General features: G+C 41.2%; 1 protein-coding gene across 1 annotated transcript in view; it reads left to right on the forward strand.

Annotated features, from left to right (window-relative positions):
* The first annotated feature begins 3,931 nt into the window (after positions 1–3,931).
* Positions 3,932–15,022, forward strand: part of Il31ra (interleukin 31 receptor A) — a 34,697-nt gene continuing 23,606 nt past the window's right edge. The window contains exons 1-3 of the mRNA XM_057789985.1: positions 3,932–4,053; positions 6,901–7,018; positions 8,785–8,948. Of these exons, the coding sequence (XP_057645968.1) occupies positions 3,951–4,053; positions 6,901–7,018; positions 8,785–8,948 (385 nt within the window). The 5' untranslated portion in view covers positions 3,932–3,950. The remainder of the gene's footprint in view (positions 4,054–6,900; positions 7,019–8,784; positions 8,949–15,022) is intronic.

Below are 15,022 nucleotides of genomic sequence, written 5' to 3' on the forward strand. Positions count from 1 at the left end.
GACCGGGTGTATTTTTTACATGGGTTCTGGGAATTTGAACTGAGGTGCTTGTGCTTGTGCAGCAAGTACTCTTCCGCAGTGAGTCACTTCTGTCTTTTAAATCATGAAGACACTGCCTGGGGGTGGGGGTGGGCAGCAGGGATGATCCAGAGAGCGCAAAGGCTGAAACGAGACAGTGCCATCTCTGCCAGCAATGGGTCGGGGTCATCCAGAGACTGACCTCGTGCTTTACTATTCTTCCACATTTAAACTTGTGACCTGGTGACCTTTACAATAAGAATCAATTCTATTAGCTGGGAAAAGGGCCCAGGGCTAGGGCCATCAGGAAGGATTTGTGATAAGCAGAAGGACAGAGTCTATTGGTGGAGGACATGGGGCCACTTTCGTAGGGATCTGTTCTGTTCACTGCAGGACTAGGGCCCGAATGATGCTCAGGACAGTAGGGGGATTCAGATGGAGGTTGGTTCCTAACAGAATAACACGTGCTTTCCTAGGCATTAGTCTGAACTTGGTCAACTGCCTAGAGGACTCAGTCTTCTCTTGGTTGACTTAAAAAAGCATGGTGATCTGAACTTTCTTATGTGGGTTGTCTCACCTGCAATCCAACTATGAAGATTCTCCGTTTCTCCTTCTCGCAGATGATATACAGGTCCTCGACTGAAGTTCTTCAATTGTAGGGACCTACCACCCATACTACACAGATTTTACTGACTGAAGTTCTTCAATTGTAGGGACCTACCACCCATACTACACAGATTTTACTGACTGAAGTCCCTAAGTCTGTTTCTGAACTAGTGGGAGAGCCCGCTCATCTATCAACGGTTAGAGCCGACAGGCAATTCTTTCTATTGTGGTGCTTTACGGTAAAAAAGACAAACAGAAAAGTCCCTGTGACAAACACACATTAGAATGAGGGCCCTCGTCCTGAGGGCTATGCTGGTTGGCTTCGTTACTCTGAGTCTTCCTTGTATAATTATGATAGGCATGGAATATTTAAGATCACAGTCGTTCTCCAACTCTAGAAGGAAACCCAAGCCTTTATCTGCTTTGTGCTCAAATTCCCCGGAGGAATTATAGCATGGCAGCTCTCAGTAAGAGCAGCTCACTTTGGCATTGGTAGCTTGAAAAAGTAACTACTCTGGCTGTCCTCTCTGTCTTTGTCCCTTGTGAAGAAGCCACGACCCAGCTCTTGGAAGTGAGAGCTGTACTCTTCTCCCTGTGTGCAACGCTGAAGGAATCCAAGAAATTCAACTGCCAGCGCGTCTCTAGTTTCTAGAAAGTCACACTTTCTTCAGATGCGCGTTCTCCAGCTTTGTCCCTGGCTGTCATAGGCTGTGAGCTGTTTAAAGCTTCTTTCTAAACTCACAGAAATAACAGGTAAGTGTCTCATGATAAAGGAATGAAGTGATGACTGATATTAATTTAAAAACATCATATGTTACATTGTAATTAGCATGAAACAGTCATAGATTTAAAAATGAAAAATAATTTATTGGTAACAGTTTTAGCTTTATTATAGAGATAATTATACATTGATTCAATTATTGAGCTGGTAGCATGTGTTTTTATGGAATTTCCACATTGGGAGCTCCCTCCCTTTCTAATAATATTTTTGAGCATGTAAATAAAGTAGGAACGAAGACTAAAAGACATGTTTTCTCCTAAAACTAGAAACAGATTAACATAGATTTCAATAATGAGAAACAGAGGATGTTATTGTACAATGACAAATTTTTGTTTCTTTTTAAGTTTTTTATTTTTATCTTGATAAAATTTTTTTTATCACATTTGTGTGTGTGCATATCAGTGTGTACCTTTGGAGGTGAGAAGAGAGCTTGCAGGGTTTAATTCTCTTCTACTATGCGAAGTCTGGGGATTGAATTTGGATAACCATGCTGGGCCCAGATATCTTTACCCACCAAGCCATCTTGCCAGTCCACATGATAAAATTTTTCAAAAGTTATCTGTTCTTCATTGGGAAATGAAAAGTTTGCTTGGTATCCTATACTTATTTATATCCAAGCAGCTACCTCCTGAGTGAAGAAATCTCTGGAGTAGCGTGAGGCATTGGCCACTGCTGACCAACAGCCAGCAGTTCACCCTTTCACTGATGACAGTGTTTTTTCTTCCTACTGTCTTCTCCGTTTTATGAATGGAGCTTATTTGTGTCTTAAGCTGTCCTCAGACTTGCTAAGGCGAGTATGATGGTGATGGTGTGGAACTCGCAATTGAACCTGGGCCTTGGCCTCCTGAGGTCTAAGCTCTCGTTCTGATTGGTTAAGTATTTTCACTTAGTAGGCATTTAGGTTGTTGTATGCATAAGAGACTTTTATCCCTGTAGCTCTCTCCAGAAGTTTGCTTGTTTGTTTTGTTTAGCACCGTCCCCATGCCAACGCCCCATTATCGGTCACAGGAAAATGTAGCATCTCTCATTTCTCCCTGGGATGAGTTATGTTTTCACATTTGCTTCATCTTTAGATTTTCCTGGCCCTGAGCTGGCACTTATTTTATTCCTTACTATCAACTACATGAGGAATACTGAGTGTCTACCACACACCATGTGCTGCATTGAGCAGGTTTTGATCCCACAAAGCTACCAGTGGGTAAATCAGAAAGCCTGTTACTGAGAACCATCCGTGCAGCTAGCTCAGTGGGAGAGGCTCAAAGGAAGGTTCCGGGTGTTCAGGGATGCGTCCTAGCATAGATTGGCCTTTACGTAAGTCTAGGGAAGTGGTTAAATTGCCAGGAACGAGGATGTGGTAGGGAAAACAGAATGTCTTGATTTCTTCTGCTGCTGCTGCGTAGTCATCACAGAAAGTTCTACTAGCAGACGGGTGGGGACTTTTCACATAGCAAACAATTGATTCTGTGGCACCCGTTGCCAGAGAACTGTCCTCCAATCTGATTCAGTTCTGATATCATCTTCCCGGATATCAGACCCCCCAGGTTGGAGACACCAACTCCCCGAAAATGCAGCTCCTACTTCCAAGCCTTGGGCAGTTTTACTTGTGCTTCTGGACCAACTGACTATAAATCATCGTTGCTATGACTTCCTCCTTGAATTCAGCTAATCTGTCTGAACGACTCACTGAACTCAGAGGAGCAGGCTTACCAGGTTATTATGAAAGAGAAAGGGAAGAAAGGGAAAATTAGAATTTCTGTTTCTATGATTCATCTCAGGAAAGAGAAATTAGTTTCTATAGTCTGCCTTGAGGAAGGAGTTCTAAGCCAAGAACCAGGTACAAAACCAAGTATACTTCATAATCTTACAAGGGGAAAGGCCAGCACACACAGTTGGGAGACAAGAAATAGAGTTTCTGGAAAGCTCTCGGTTGTTTTGTTTGGTCCAGAGCTCAGTAATTAAGGCAAAGACTAGAAGTGGCCTTAATCTGTACAGAGTCATGGTGCCTTCTGTCTGCCTCAGTCCTGTTCTCGGTGGTCATTTGCTTTGGGTCTTGCAGAGTAGTGTGCATTGTGGACCAAAGGAAAACCTGTTGCCAGTACACATCTTTAAAATGGGGACTGGGGTTGAAGTAGTAATTATGACGAGATCTGTGTTGTGACAGACAGCTGATGGGATGGGGTGGGGGATGGAATGGGTGATGGGTTGGAGGATGGATGGGGTGGGGGTGGAATGGGGGATGGGATGGAGGATGGATGGGTGGGGGTGGAATGGGGGATGGGATGGAGGATGGATGGGTGGGGGTGGAATGGGGGATGGGATAGAGGATGGATGGGGTGGGGGTGGAATGAGGGATGAGATGGAGGATGGATGGATGGGGTGAGGGATGAGTTGGAGGATGGATGGGATGGGGTGAGGGATGGAATGGGGGATGGGATGGAGGATGGATGGGATAGGGTGGTATAGAAATAAAACTCTCCTTCCTGCCCAAATGCCTAGAATCTGTCACTGGAATAGAGAGACAGAGAAGCAATCTCTCACTTGACTGATGAGATTTTTGAGCTCTGGCCAGCCTCTGGGTGTGAATTCCGGAACAATGTGGACCTTGGCACTGTGGGTGTTCCCTCTACTTTTCAAATTCAGCCTGGCAGGTAGGTCAGCTTTTGTGGGTCATGAAGTTCATATGTTTTTGGATGAGAAATTTTAACTTCAGAACAAACAAATTCTGAACATTCACAGATGAGCAACATAGAATCTGTGATATTTTGAGTGAGTGAGTGTGTGTGTGTGTGTATGCGCATGCAAACTTGCATACGTGTGCTGACAACAGAAAGTGCATATTCTTACATTAAATTTGGAGAGATGATTTGTCATGTTCTTAAATGAAGAGGTGCCCTTAAGATCAAGATCATTTAGACATGTAGTCCACAGGCTACATTCCAGGTTAGCTGTGAATGAGACCCAACATATTTATTGATCACAACATCTTGCCACAGTATCAGAGGACTGGGCAACCTAGCGATAGCTATAAGTATAGTCTAGCATAAAATTGCAAGCTTACTTTATGAATAGCTTTTGCAATTTTTGTTTGTAACTAAGTTTCATGGTTCTCAAGTGTGAAGCTTATAGATGAGTTTCTTGTGCCAATGTCAAAAGTTTGATCACACCTAGACCATGCCAACCTAAGAGGCGATTCATTTTATCACAACTTACTTTTAAAAAATTAAGATAGGGATACATGTTAGCCAAAGCTGCTTCTTTGTCGTTGAAAACTGGCTCTAATGAGATAAAATTTACATATCCAACAATGACATCGAAAACATTAGATCCAGAGGCTCTTGGTTTGCTAAGAGTATGCTCATCAGTTAAAAATGCTTGCTGCAGTGGGCGGTGGTGACACACACCTTTAATCTCAGCACTTGGGAGGCAGAGGCAGGCAGACCTCTGTGAATTTGAGGTCAACTTGGTCTATGGAGTGAGTTCAGGACAGCCAGAGCTGTTACAAAGAGAAACCCTGTCTTGAAAAAGAAAGGAAGGAAGGAAGGACCACCCACACATCTAGTGTCTTCTTCTACGAGGTCAACTTTGAGTATACATGAGTGAGATTGTATAGTATTTGGCTTTCTTTGCCTTTATTATTTTGTGTGTGTGTGTGTGTGTTTATGTGGTGTGCCTGTGAGTATGAAGGCCAGAGGATATCTTTATTACTAGGCACTGCTCACTTTTGAATTTTTTTTAATGCCAGTTCTCTTATTGGCTTGGAGGTCACCACATAGGCCAGGCTTAACCTGCCTGTGAAACCTGAGAATCCACCTGCCTCCACCTCTCTAGTACTGGGACGACAAGTATGTGTCACCAGGCCAGGTCTTGGCTTAGTCATAGCAACTTTATTAATAACAGCCAAAACACACACACACACACACACACCAAAAAAAAAAAAAAAAAAAAAAACCCTGCTATGTCTGTGAGAGATTGTTCCTGGTTTTGGTTTTCATAATTTTACAAATTCCCTTGAGATATTGTTTTTTATTCAGCCTGGTGTGGATGTCACTAATTAGTCAGGGATACATTTGAAACACACTTAAACTTCTTAAACTCAGCTCACTTTCTTCTGGTTTCAGGTGTCTTTTGGTTAACTCAGTCCTTCTGAGGTAAAAACTTCCACTTCTAAAATTCCTGCAGTTCCCTTGATCTCCTTTCTGATGGTGTCTGAACATTAGCGCAGGATTTGTGTAACACCAGCACACGCGAAGACTGGACTTCTGTTTTCCAGCCACCCAGACCTGAATAATCACGCAAAAACTATATTAATTACAACACTGTTTGGTCAGTGGCTCAGGCATATTTCTAGATAGCTCTTACATTATAAATGAACCCATTTCTGTTAATTTGTGTATTGCCACAAGGTTGTTGCTTACTGGTAAAGTTCTGACATCTTTCTCCTTTGGCAGCTACATGGCATCTCCCTGACTCCTTCTTTCCTCCTCTATCTCTGCTTGGATTTCCTGCCTAGCTCTATCCTGCCCTGCCAAAGCAGCCGCTTTATTATCCAATGGTAATAGAACATTCATAGCATAAAGAGTGGAATCCCAAATCACACCAGTGTTGGTAGGGATGGGTCCTTCGCTCCACTGATCTTTTCTGGACCATCTGGTATGGCCAAATCTCTTTTCTGTTATTCATTATGGGGCAGCTGGTTTTACCTGAGTACTGGGGCATCATGTTTGTATCTACCCTTAAAGTTCATGACCAAGTTGTTTGGTCTGGAAGTCCCTCTGGGTATAGCCAGTTGTAATGAATAATCTGAAATCAACCCACTCCTGTCTGCTACTCCTGGGAGGAGCATGAAAACACACTTCCATGAAAGAACAATTCCATGTCTTGAAGAAACTGAGGTCACAAGACTCTTGTCTTGTTTTCTTGGAGTTTTCTACAAGCACTTGGAATTCACCTCACACAACTCTGTTCTCGGACTATGTTCTGACACTGTAATTTATTCTCAAAACTGTTTATGAATATGTAAATTCTACTACGTAGGGACGCCTTATGGCTCTCGACCCCCGTTCTGAATTAAACATTGCATGGTTTTTCTGCTCAATAGGAACGTCGGCTCTAAGAAGTGTTTTCTTTAGGGAAAAATGGTTGGTGCAAAATGGTATAGCATAAATCAGCATTTTTGAGTTTTTCTTAAGTCCATATCATAATCACTTATTAGGAGGACTTCATTTGATGCCTGGCTTAGTAATTCACCTGCAGTTAATATTCACTTACAGTAGGTTTTTCTTCTAAGTATTTTTATTAGGAATGAATGTAAAAGTTTGTTATTTTTTTTAGTAGAAATCAGTTCTTCAAAGGGAATAACTGAAGTGACAAACATTTCCTGAGTCTGATTAGGAGATTGCACCTAGCAAATGCCACCTGGACAGTGTTGGTTAAACTATGGTGTGCCAGCAATGGTTTCTGTGCACTGACTCTATGTTTCTCTGACTTTTCCTTAGTTCTACCAGCTAAGCCCGAAAACATTTCCTGCATTTTCTACTTTGACAAAAATATGAATTGCACTTGGAGTCCAGAGGAAGGAATTGGTGACACCAATTATACCGTGAGGCTGACTTAGTAAGTGTGGGGGACTGTGTGTGCTCTCAGCAGGAGGCAGAGACATGTGTGGTGTATGTGTGTGTGTGTGTGTGTATGTGTGTGTGCTCTCAGCAGGAGGCAGAGACATGTGTGGTGTATGTGTGTGTGTGTATGTGTGTGTGCTCTCAGCAGGAGGCAGAGACGTGTGTGGTGTGTGTGTGCTCTCAGCAGGAGACAGAGACGTGTGGTGTGTGTGTGTGTGTGTGTGCTCTCAGCAGGAGGCAGAGACATGTGTGGTGTATGTGTGTGTGTGTATGTGTGTGTGCTCTCAGCAGGAGGCAGAGACGTGTGTGGTGTGTGTGTGTGCGCTCTCAGCAGGAGGCAAAGACATGTGTGTGGTGTGTGTTGCTCTCAGTAGGAGACAGAGACGTGTGTGGTGTGTGTGTGCTCTCAGCAGGAGGCACAGACTGTGTGTGTGCTCTCAGCGGGAGGCAGAGACTGTGTATGTGTGTGTGTGCTCTTAGCAGGAAGCAGAGACATGTGTGGTGTGTGAGTGTGTGTGTGAGTGCTCTCAGCAGAAGGCAGAGACTGTGTATGTGTGTGTGTGCTCTCAGTGGGAGGCAGAGACTATCTATGTGTGTGTGTGTGCTCTTGGCAGGAGGCAGAGACATGTGTGGTGTGTGTGTGTATGTGTGTGTGTGCGCTCAGCAGGAGGCAGAGACTGTGTGTGTGTGTGTGTGTGCATGTGTGTGTGTGCTCTCAGCAGAAGGCAGAGACGTGTGTGGTGTGTGTGCCCGCCTGTCACCGCTCTGGAGGCCTTGGTACCTCTTAATCCTTTCTAAATAGTTCATCAACTAAGCATGTAAATATTGATCTCACAGGGGCCATTTTCATTCAAATCACCACATCTACCTGTCCTCTATCTATTATCTATGTGTTTATTATCTCTCTATCAATCTTTTATTTATCTGTACATAGAGCTATCTATCTTAATGACTTTTTAAAAAACAATATACAAATGATAAAAATTCAGCATGAAACACACAAATGTTTTCAATTGCACCCTCAAAAGACAGTAATTTAAACATCTTTACAGAGAGCTCTCCAAGCATCTCTGACAAATCACATAAATGTATGTTTTTATAAAACTGATCAATCTGTACATGCTATGTATCCTATTAGAAGGTGGGGTATCTTTCCACATCAGTAACCATGAGTATAATAATAGCTATAATTTTAAATATTATTTATATTTATAATAATTTATTTAGCAAACCCTCTGATGGTTTCCCTATGTTGCCCTAGCTGTCCTGGAACTCACTCTGTAGACCAGGCTAGCCTCGAACTCACAGAGATTCATCTGCCTCTATCTCCTGAGTGCTGGGATTGAAGTCATGCACCACCACTGCCTGGCTTGAAAGGATAAATTCTTAAGGCTCTAGCTTTAATATTCTGATTCTAGTCTGGAATTTGAACAATCTGTTCTTTATTTCTTAAAGTAGGAATGCATTATCACATAGTTTATGGGGTTGACTGTAATCTGGACTTCCAACAATCTGTTTGTTGTTTCTGATGGTAAGAATACACAGTCATATAGAAAGTCTGCTTGTCTCCAGGTCTGTGTGACTCACGACATCTCAGGCAGGCAGGATGCAGGGACCCTTGGCAGAGAGATACAAACCCTGGACCAGATACTTCTGAGAAACCCAGTGCAAAACTAACAAATACCACTTAGAACTTGTAAGTGTGATTTTGTTTTCAGCAGTCTGTACTGAACTCATGGTGAATTTCCTTTTCTTTCGAAGCTCCTTTGGGAAAAAAAGTTGCACCGAGCAGGTCACAAAGGCTCCGTGTTCTTTTCCCCGTTCGTGTTTAATACCCCCAGATATCTGCACTGTTGAAGTAGAAGCTCAGAATGGAGATGGGAACACGAAATCTGACACCACACGCTGGAACCTCGACCACATAAGTGAGTGGCTGATGATATCAGTGTCGTTACACGAAATAATTACTCTCCCGCTTCCTTCTCAAAATAGACTCAGAGTTTGAGGGAGTAATAGGTATGTGCTGTGGGCCTAAAAAAGGTATCTATTGAAGAAGGAAGAGGAGGAGAGGGAAGGAGAAGATGGAAGGAATTAATTAAATGAGGAAAAAGAGTGATAAACAGGAGGGTTCTGGCTGACCATGGATCTCTTTTGCAGTATGAGACATGAATGGCTCTCAGAGAAATAAACAGGGCTTCTCCAGCATGTCATCGTTGCTTGTGAAGGAAAAGAGGAACTCTTATTTTTTAAAAAAAACTGTCTCCAATTGTTGTCTTTCGAACTTTTTAAAAAAAATTTTTACCATAAATTTAAAGTGACTGCTTTATTTAAATCTAATTAATATACTATTATAGATTCAAAGTGTTAAAGTATACAATTCAGTGGATTTATTATGTGCATAAAATTCTTTAAATAGAACCACTAATTCAATAATAGGATTAAGTTCAATGTAATCAAAAAACTTCATACTTAACAGTAGCAAGTTCCTAATCATTTATTTGCCTTTTCCTCCAACTTCTAGCAACTTCAAGCATGTTTTTTTATCCCTATAGATTTACCTACTAGGGCCATTTCATATAAATAGAATTGTGTAATATGTGGCCTAATCTGGCTTCTGTAATGACTTCAAGGTCTGTCATTTGTTAGGACTCTGCTCCATTTTAAAGGTTGACTTGCATTCCATGAAATGGGTGTGTCGTCTTATGTCGATCCACTTGTCAGCTGGGGTACATTTAGGTTGTTCCTATTTTTTGGTTAGTATGAATAGTGCTTCTGTGAACATTGGTATAAACGTTTGCTTGAAAAATCTCTTAAATGATCTTAGATCTATACCTACTGCAATTGCTGTGCCCCATGGCAACTCAGTTTAACTTCTTGAGGATTTGCCAAACTTGGTCAAAGTAACTGTAGCAGTTACCATTCTCATTGACTGTGTATGAAGGTTCCGGTTTCTTTACAGTCGTCCTGGTTGGTCAGTGTGACTTGTACCCCACTGGAGTCCTGATTCACACTGTAGCATCTGCAAGTGACTGTTTCATTTAAAAATTTTGCCTATTTTTACTTTCTTTGAAAAGTATTTCATTGGCTATACTAATTACCAGCAATGGCTTTAATCACGGCCTTTCCACACACATATAAAGCATATTTTGATAATATTCCTCCCATGACTTTTCTTGTCCCATTCCTACCCCACTGATCCCTTCCTAGCTGGGTTGTGTCTTAATGTTTCTTTCTATTTGGAATAGGTGATTAACAAATATTTTCTCCCTTTGTTTGGATGATCTTTAACATTTTTTTGATCTTTTAAATTTTTTGATAGTGCCTTTTTAGACAGCAAAATAAGTTTGATGAACTCAGTGCACCGGTTTCTCTTTTATTGCTTGTGCTTCAGAGATTGCCTCTAAGAAAGAAATCATCACCAACTTTAATTAATTTTTTGCTGTGTTTTCTTCTAAGGTTTTTAAATGACTGCACTTTGCCCATTTGTTCCATTCCAAGTAATTTTGTTTGTTTGATTTTAGTGTTTTGGGGCAGGTTGGCCTCACATTATACAGCTAAGATGAAATTTGTTTCTCATGTCCTCGGCCTCTCAGGTACAAGGGTTATAGGCATGCCTGGCCCATTGAGCTCACTTTTTAAAAGGTATCTTTTTATTTAATTTTAATTTTGCATGTGGGTGTAAGTGTATGCACACACATGGGCCCAGGATCTTATAAAGGCCAAGGGAGTCGAACCTCCTGGAGCTGGAGCTGAAAGGTGATTGTGAGCTACCTGACATGGGTGCTGGGACCTGAACTTGGGTCCTCTGTGGTAGCACTACACACTCTACCTCCTGGGGTAGTTTTAAAACATAGTGCTTACAGTGTTGGTCAGCTTTTTGTTGCTACGACACATATCTAGACTGTTTATTAAAGAGAAAAGACTTATTTATAGGGTTAAGTCTATGCCAGTCAGCCCCATTGCTGCAAAGCTCTTTACTTCCTGACTGGAGAACAAAACAGAAGAGAAAGTCATCATGGCTCCATTGTCCTCTTCAAAAGTAAACGCCTAGTGCCCCTCCCCTCCCAAACCTGCCTACTAGGCTCCATCCCTTAAAAGTGCCATGACCTTCCAGTAGCCACAGGTGAGAACCAGACTTCTAATACAGGGACCTAAAGATTAACAGTGTGACAATCTTTTTAGAAACTAAACATTCCCACATTGGAGCACTGGACTGAGCTCCCAAGGTCCAAATGAAGAGCAGAAGGAGGGAGAACGTGAGCAAGGAAGACAGGACTGCAAGGGGTGCGCCCACCCACTGAGATGGTGGGGCTGATCTAATGGGAGCTTGCCAAAGCAAGCTGGACTGGGACTGATGGAGCATATGAGCAAACCAGACTCTCTGAAGTGTCGGACAAGGAGGGCTGACTGAGAACTCAAGAACAATGGCACTGGGTTTTGATCCTACTGCACGTACTGGCTTTGTGGGAGCCTAGTCTGTTAGGATGCTCACCTTACTAGACCTGGATGGAGGCGGGAGGACCTTGGACTTCCCACAAGGCAGGGAACCCTGACTGCTCTCTGGACTGGAGAGGGAGGGAGAAGGTGATGGGAGGAGGGGTGGGGGAGGGGAAGGGAAATGGGAGGAGGGGAGGAGGTGGAAATTTTTTAAGTAAAATAAATTTTTTTAAAAAAGAAAAATAGCTGGAGAGCCTAAAAAAAGGGAAACTAAACATTTTTTTTAACTTTAGGTTTTTTTAAAAATTGTTTCTGTTGAGCTATATATTTTTCTCCACTCCTCTCCCTTCCTCCCCCCTCCCCTTCTACCTTTTTCCATGATCCCCACACTCCCAATTTACTCAGGAGATCTTGTCTTTTTTTACTTCCCATGTAGATTAGATCTATGTATGTCTCTCTTAGGGTTCTCATTGTTATCTAGGTTCTCCAGAATTGTGAATTGTAGGTTTTTTTTTCTTCATATCTAAAAGCCACTTATGAGTGAGTACATATTATATTTGTCTTTCTGAGTCTAGATTACCTCACTCAATATGATGTTTTCTAGATCCATCCATTTGCCTGCAAATTTAAGATGCCATTTTTTTCTGCTGTGTAGTACTCCATTGTGTAAATGTAACACATTTTCCTTATCTATGCTTTGGTTGAGGGGCATTTAGGTTGTTTCCAGGTTCTGGCTATGACAAACAATGCTGCTATGAACATAGTTGAGCACATGTCCTTGTGGTATGATTGAGAATCCTTTGGGTATATGCCCAAAAGTGGCATTATTGGGTTTGAGGAAGGTTGTTTCCTAATTTTCTGAGAAATCAAAAATCACCATATTAATTTCCAAAAAAGTTGTACCAGTTTGCACTCCCACCAGCAATGGAGGAGTGTTCCCTTTACCCCACAACCTCTCCAGCACAAGCTGTTATCAGTGTTTTTGATCTTGGCCATTCTTACAGGTGTAAGATGGAATCTCAGAGTTGTTTTGATTTGCATTTCTCAGATGGCTAAGGACGTTGAGCATTTTCTTAAGTGTCTTTCAGCCATTTTAGATTCATCCATTGGGAGTTCTCTGTTTAGGTCTGTACCCCATTATTTTATTGGATTATTCTTTTGATGACCAATTTCTTAAGTTCTTTGTGTATTTTGGAGATCAGCCCTCTGTTTGATATGGGGTCGGTGAAGATCTTTTCCCATTCTGTAAGCTGCCTTTTTGCCTTGTTGACCATGTTCTTTGCTTTACAGAAGCTTTTCAATTTCAGGAGGTCCTGTTTATTAATAGTTTCTCTCAGTGTCTGTGCTGCTGGGGTTATATTTAGGAAGTGGTCTCCTGTGTCAATGCGTTCAAATATACTTCCCACTTTCTCTTCAATAGGTTCAGTGTGGTTGGCTTTATGCTGAGGTCGTTGATCCATTTGGACTTGAGTTTTGTGTATGACAATAGATATGGATCTATTTTCATTCTTCTACATGTTGATATCCAGTTATGTCAGTACCATTTGTTCAATATGCTTTCTTTTTTCCATTTTATATGCTTTACTTCTTTGTCAAAAATCAGATGTTCATAGGTGTGTGGAATGATATCTGGGTCTTAGATTTGGTTCTGTTGGTCCTCCTATCTGTTTTTATGCCAATACCAGGCTGTTTTCAGTACTGTAACTCTGTAGTAGAGTTTGAAGTCAGGGAAGTATTCCTTTATTGTACAGGATTGTCTTGGCTATTCTGAGTTTTTTGCTTTTCCATATGAAGTTGAGATTTTTCTTTTGAGGTCTGTGAAGAATTTTGCTGGGATTTTGATGGGCATTGCATTGAATCTGTAGAATGCTTTTGGTAAAATTGCCATTTATATTATGTTAATTCTACCTATCCAAGAGCATGGGAGCTCTTTCCACTTTTTGGTGTCTTCTTCAATTTCTTTCATCAAAGATTTAAAGTTCTTATCATAAACTTGTTTGGTTAGAGTTACTCCGAGTTATTTTATACTATTTGTGGCTATTGTGAAGGGTGATGTTTCTCTGATTTCTTCCTCAGCCCATTTATCATCTGTGTACAGGAGAGCTACTGATTTTTTTTTTTTGAGTTAATCTTGTATCCTGCCACATTACTGAAGGTGTTTATGAGTTGTAGTAGTTCCTTGGTAGAATTTTTGTGGTCACTTATGTAAACTTATCATCAGCAAATAGTGAGAGTTTGACTTCTTCTTTTCTGAGTCCTATCCCCTTGACCTCCTTTTGTTGTCTTTATTGCTTTAGCTAGGACCTCAAGTACTATATTGAATAGAATGGAGAGAGTGGACAACCTTGTCTTGTTCCTGATTTCAGTGAGATTGCTTTAAGTTTCTCTCCACTTAGTTTGATGTTGGCTGTTGGCTTGCTGTATGTTGCCATTATTATGTTTAGGCATATTCCTTGTATCCCTGCTCTCTCCAACACCTTTATCATGAAGGGATGTTGTATTTTGTTGAAAGCTTTTTCAGCATCTAACGAGACGATTATGTGGGTTTTTTTATTTTTCAGTTTGTTTATATGGTGGATTACATTGACAGATTTTCATATGTTGAACCATCCCTGTATCTCTGGGATGAAGCCAACTTGGTCATGGTGGATGGTTTTTCTAATATGTTCTTGGATTTAGTTTGCCAGTATTTTATTGAGTATTTTTGCATCAATGTTCATGAGTGAGATTGGTCTGTAATTCTCTTTCTTAGTAATATCTTTCTATGGTTTGGGTATCAGGGTAATTGTAGCCTCATAAAAAGAATTTGGCATTGTTCCTTCTGTTTTTATTGTGTGGAACAATTTGAGGGGTATTGGTATTAGTTCTTCTTTGAAAATCTTGTAGAATTCTGTGCTGAAACCATCTGGTCCTGGGCTTTTTTTGGTTGGGAGATTTTCGATGACTGTTTCTATTTCTTTAGCAGTTATAAGTCTATTTAATTTGCTTAATTGGTCTTTATTTAATTTTGGTGATATTTATCCAGAAAATTGTTCATTTCCTTTAAGTTTTCCAATTTTGTGGAGCACAGATTTTCAAAGTATGACCTGATGATTCTCTGGGTTTCCTCCATGTCTGTTGTTATGTCTCCCAACTTCAGGATTTTTCAAGAAAATTATTTTTATTTCTTTAAGCCGGGGCTTTGGTCTGTATCAACCAGCCTTTCGCATTCTTGGACTATAAATGTGAGTCACCATGCTTGACTAAAATACATATTTTCAAGAAAGGAAATTTGGGCCCATGATGTTGGCAGTGTGCAAGGAAAATGAGTGGCATTTTCTGGTGGCCATTCTCCATCATGGGGGCCAAGGACACAGGCCTGCTAGATGCTTCTACCAACTCTTCATAAATATATTCGGTTGTAGGGGCTGGAGAGATGGCTCAGCAGTTAAGAGCACTGCTTGCTCTTCCAAAGGTCCTGAGTTCAATTCCTGGCAACCACATGGTAGCTCACAACCATCTGTAATGAAGTCTGGTGTCCTCTTCTGGCCTGCAAGCATGCATGCAGACAGAATATTGTATA

Source organism: Chionomys nivalis, chromosome 15, assembly GCF_950005125.1.
Source record: "Chionomys nivalis chromosome 15, mChiNiv1.1, whole genome shotgun sequence".
Classification (NCBI taxonomy): domain Eukaryota; kingdom Metazoa; phylum Chordata; class Mammalia; order Rodentia; family Cricetidae; genus Chionomys; species Chionomys nivalis.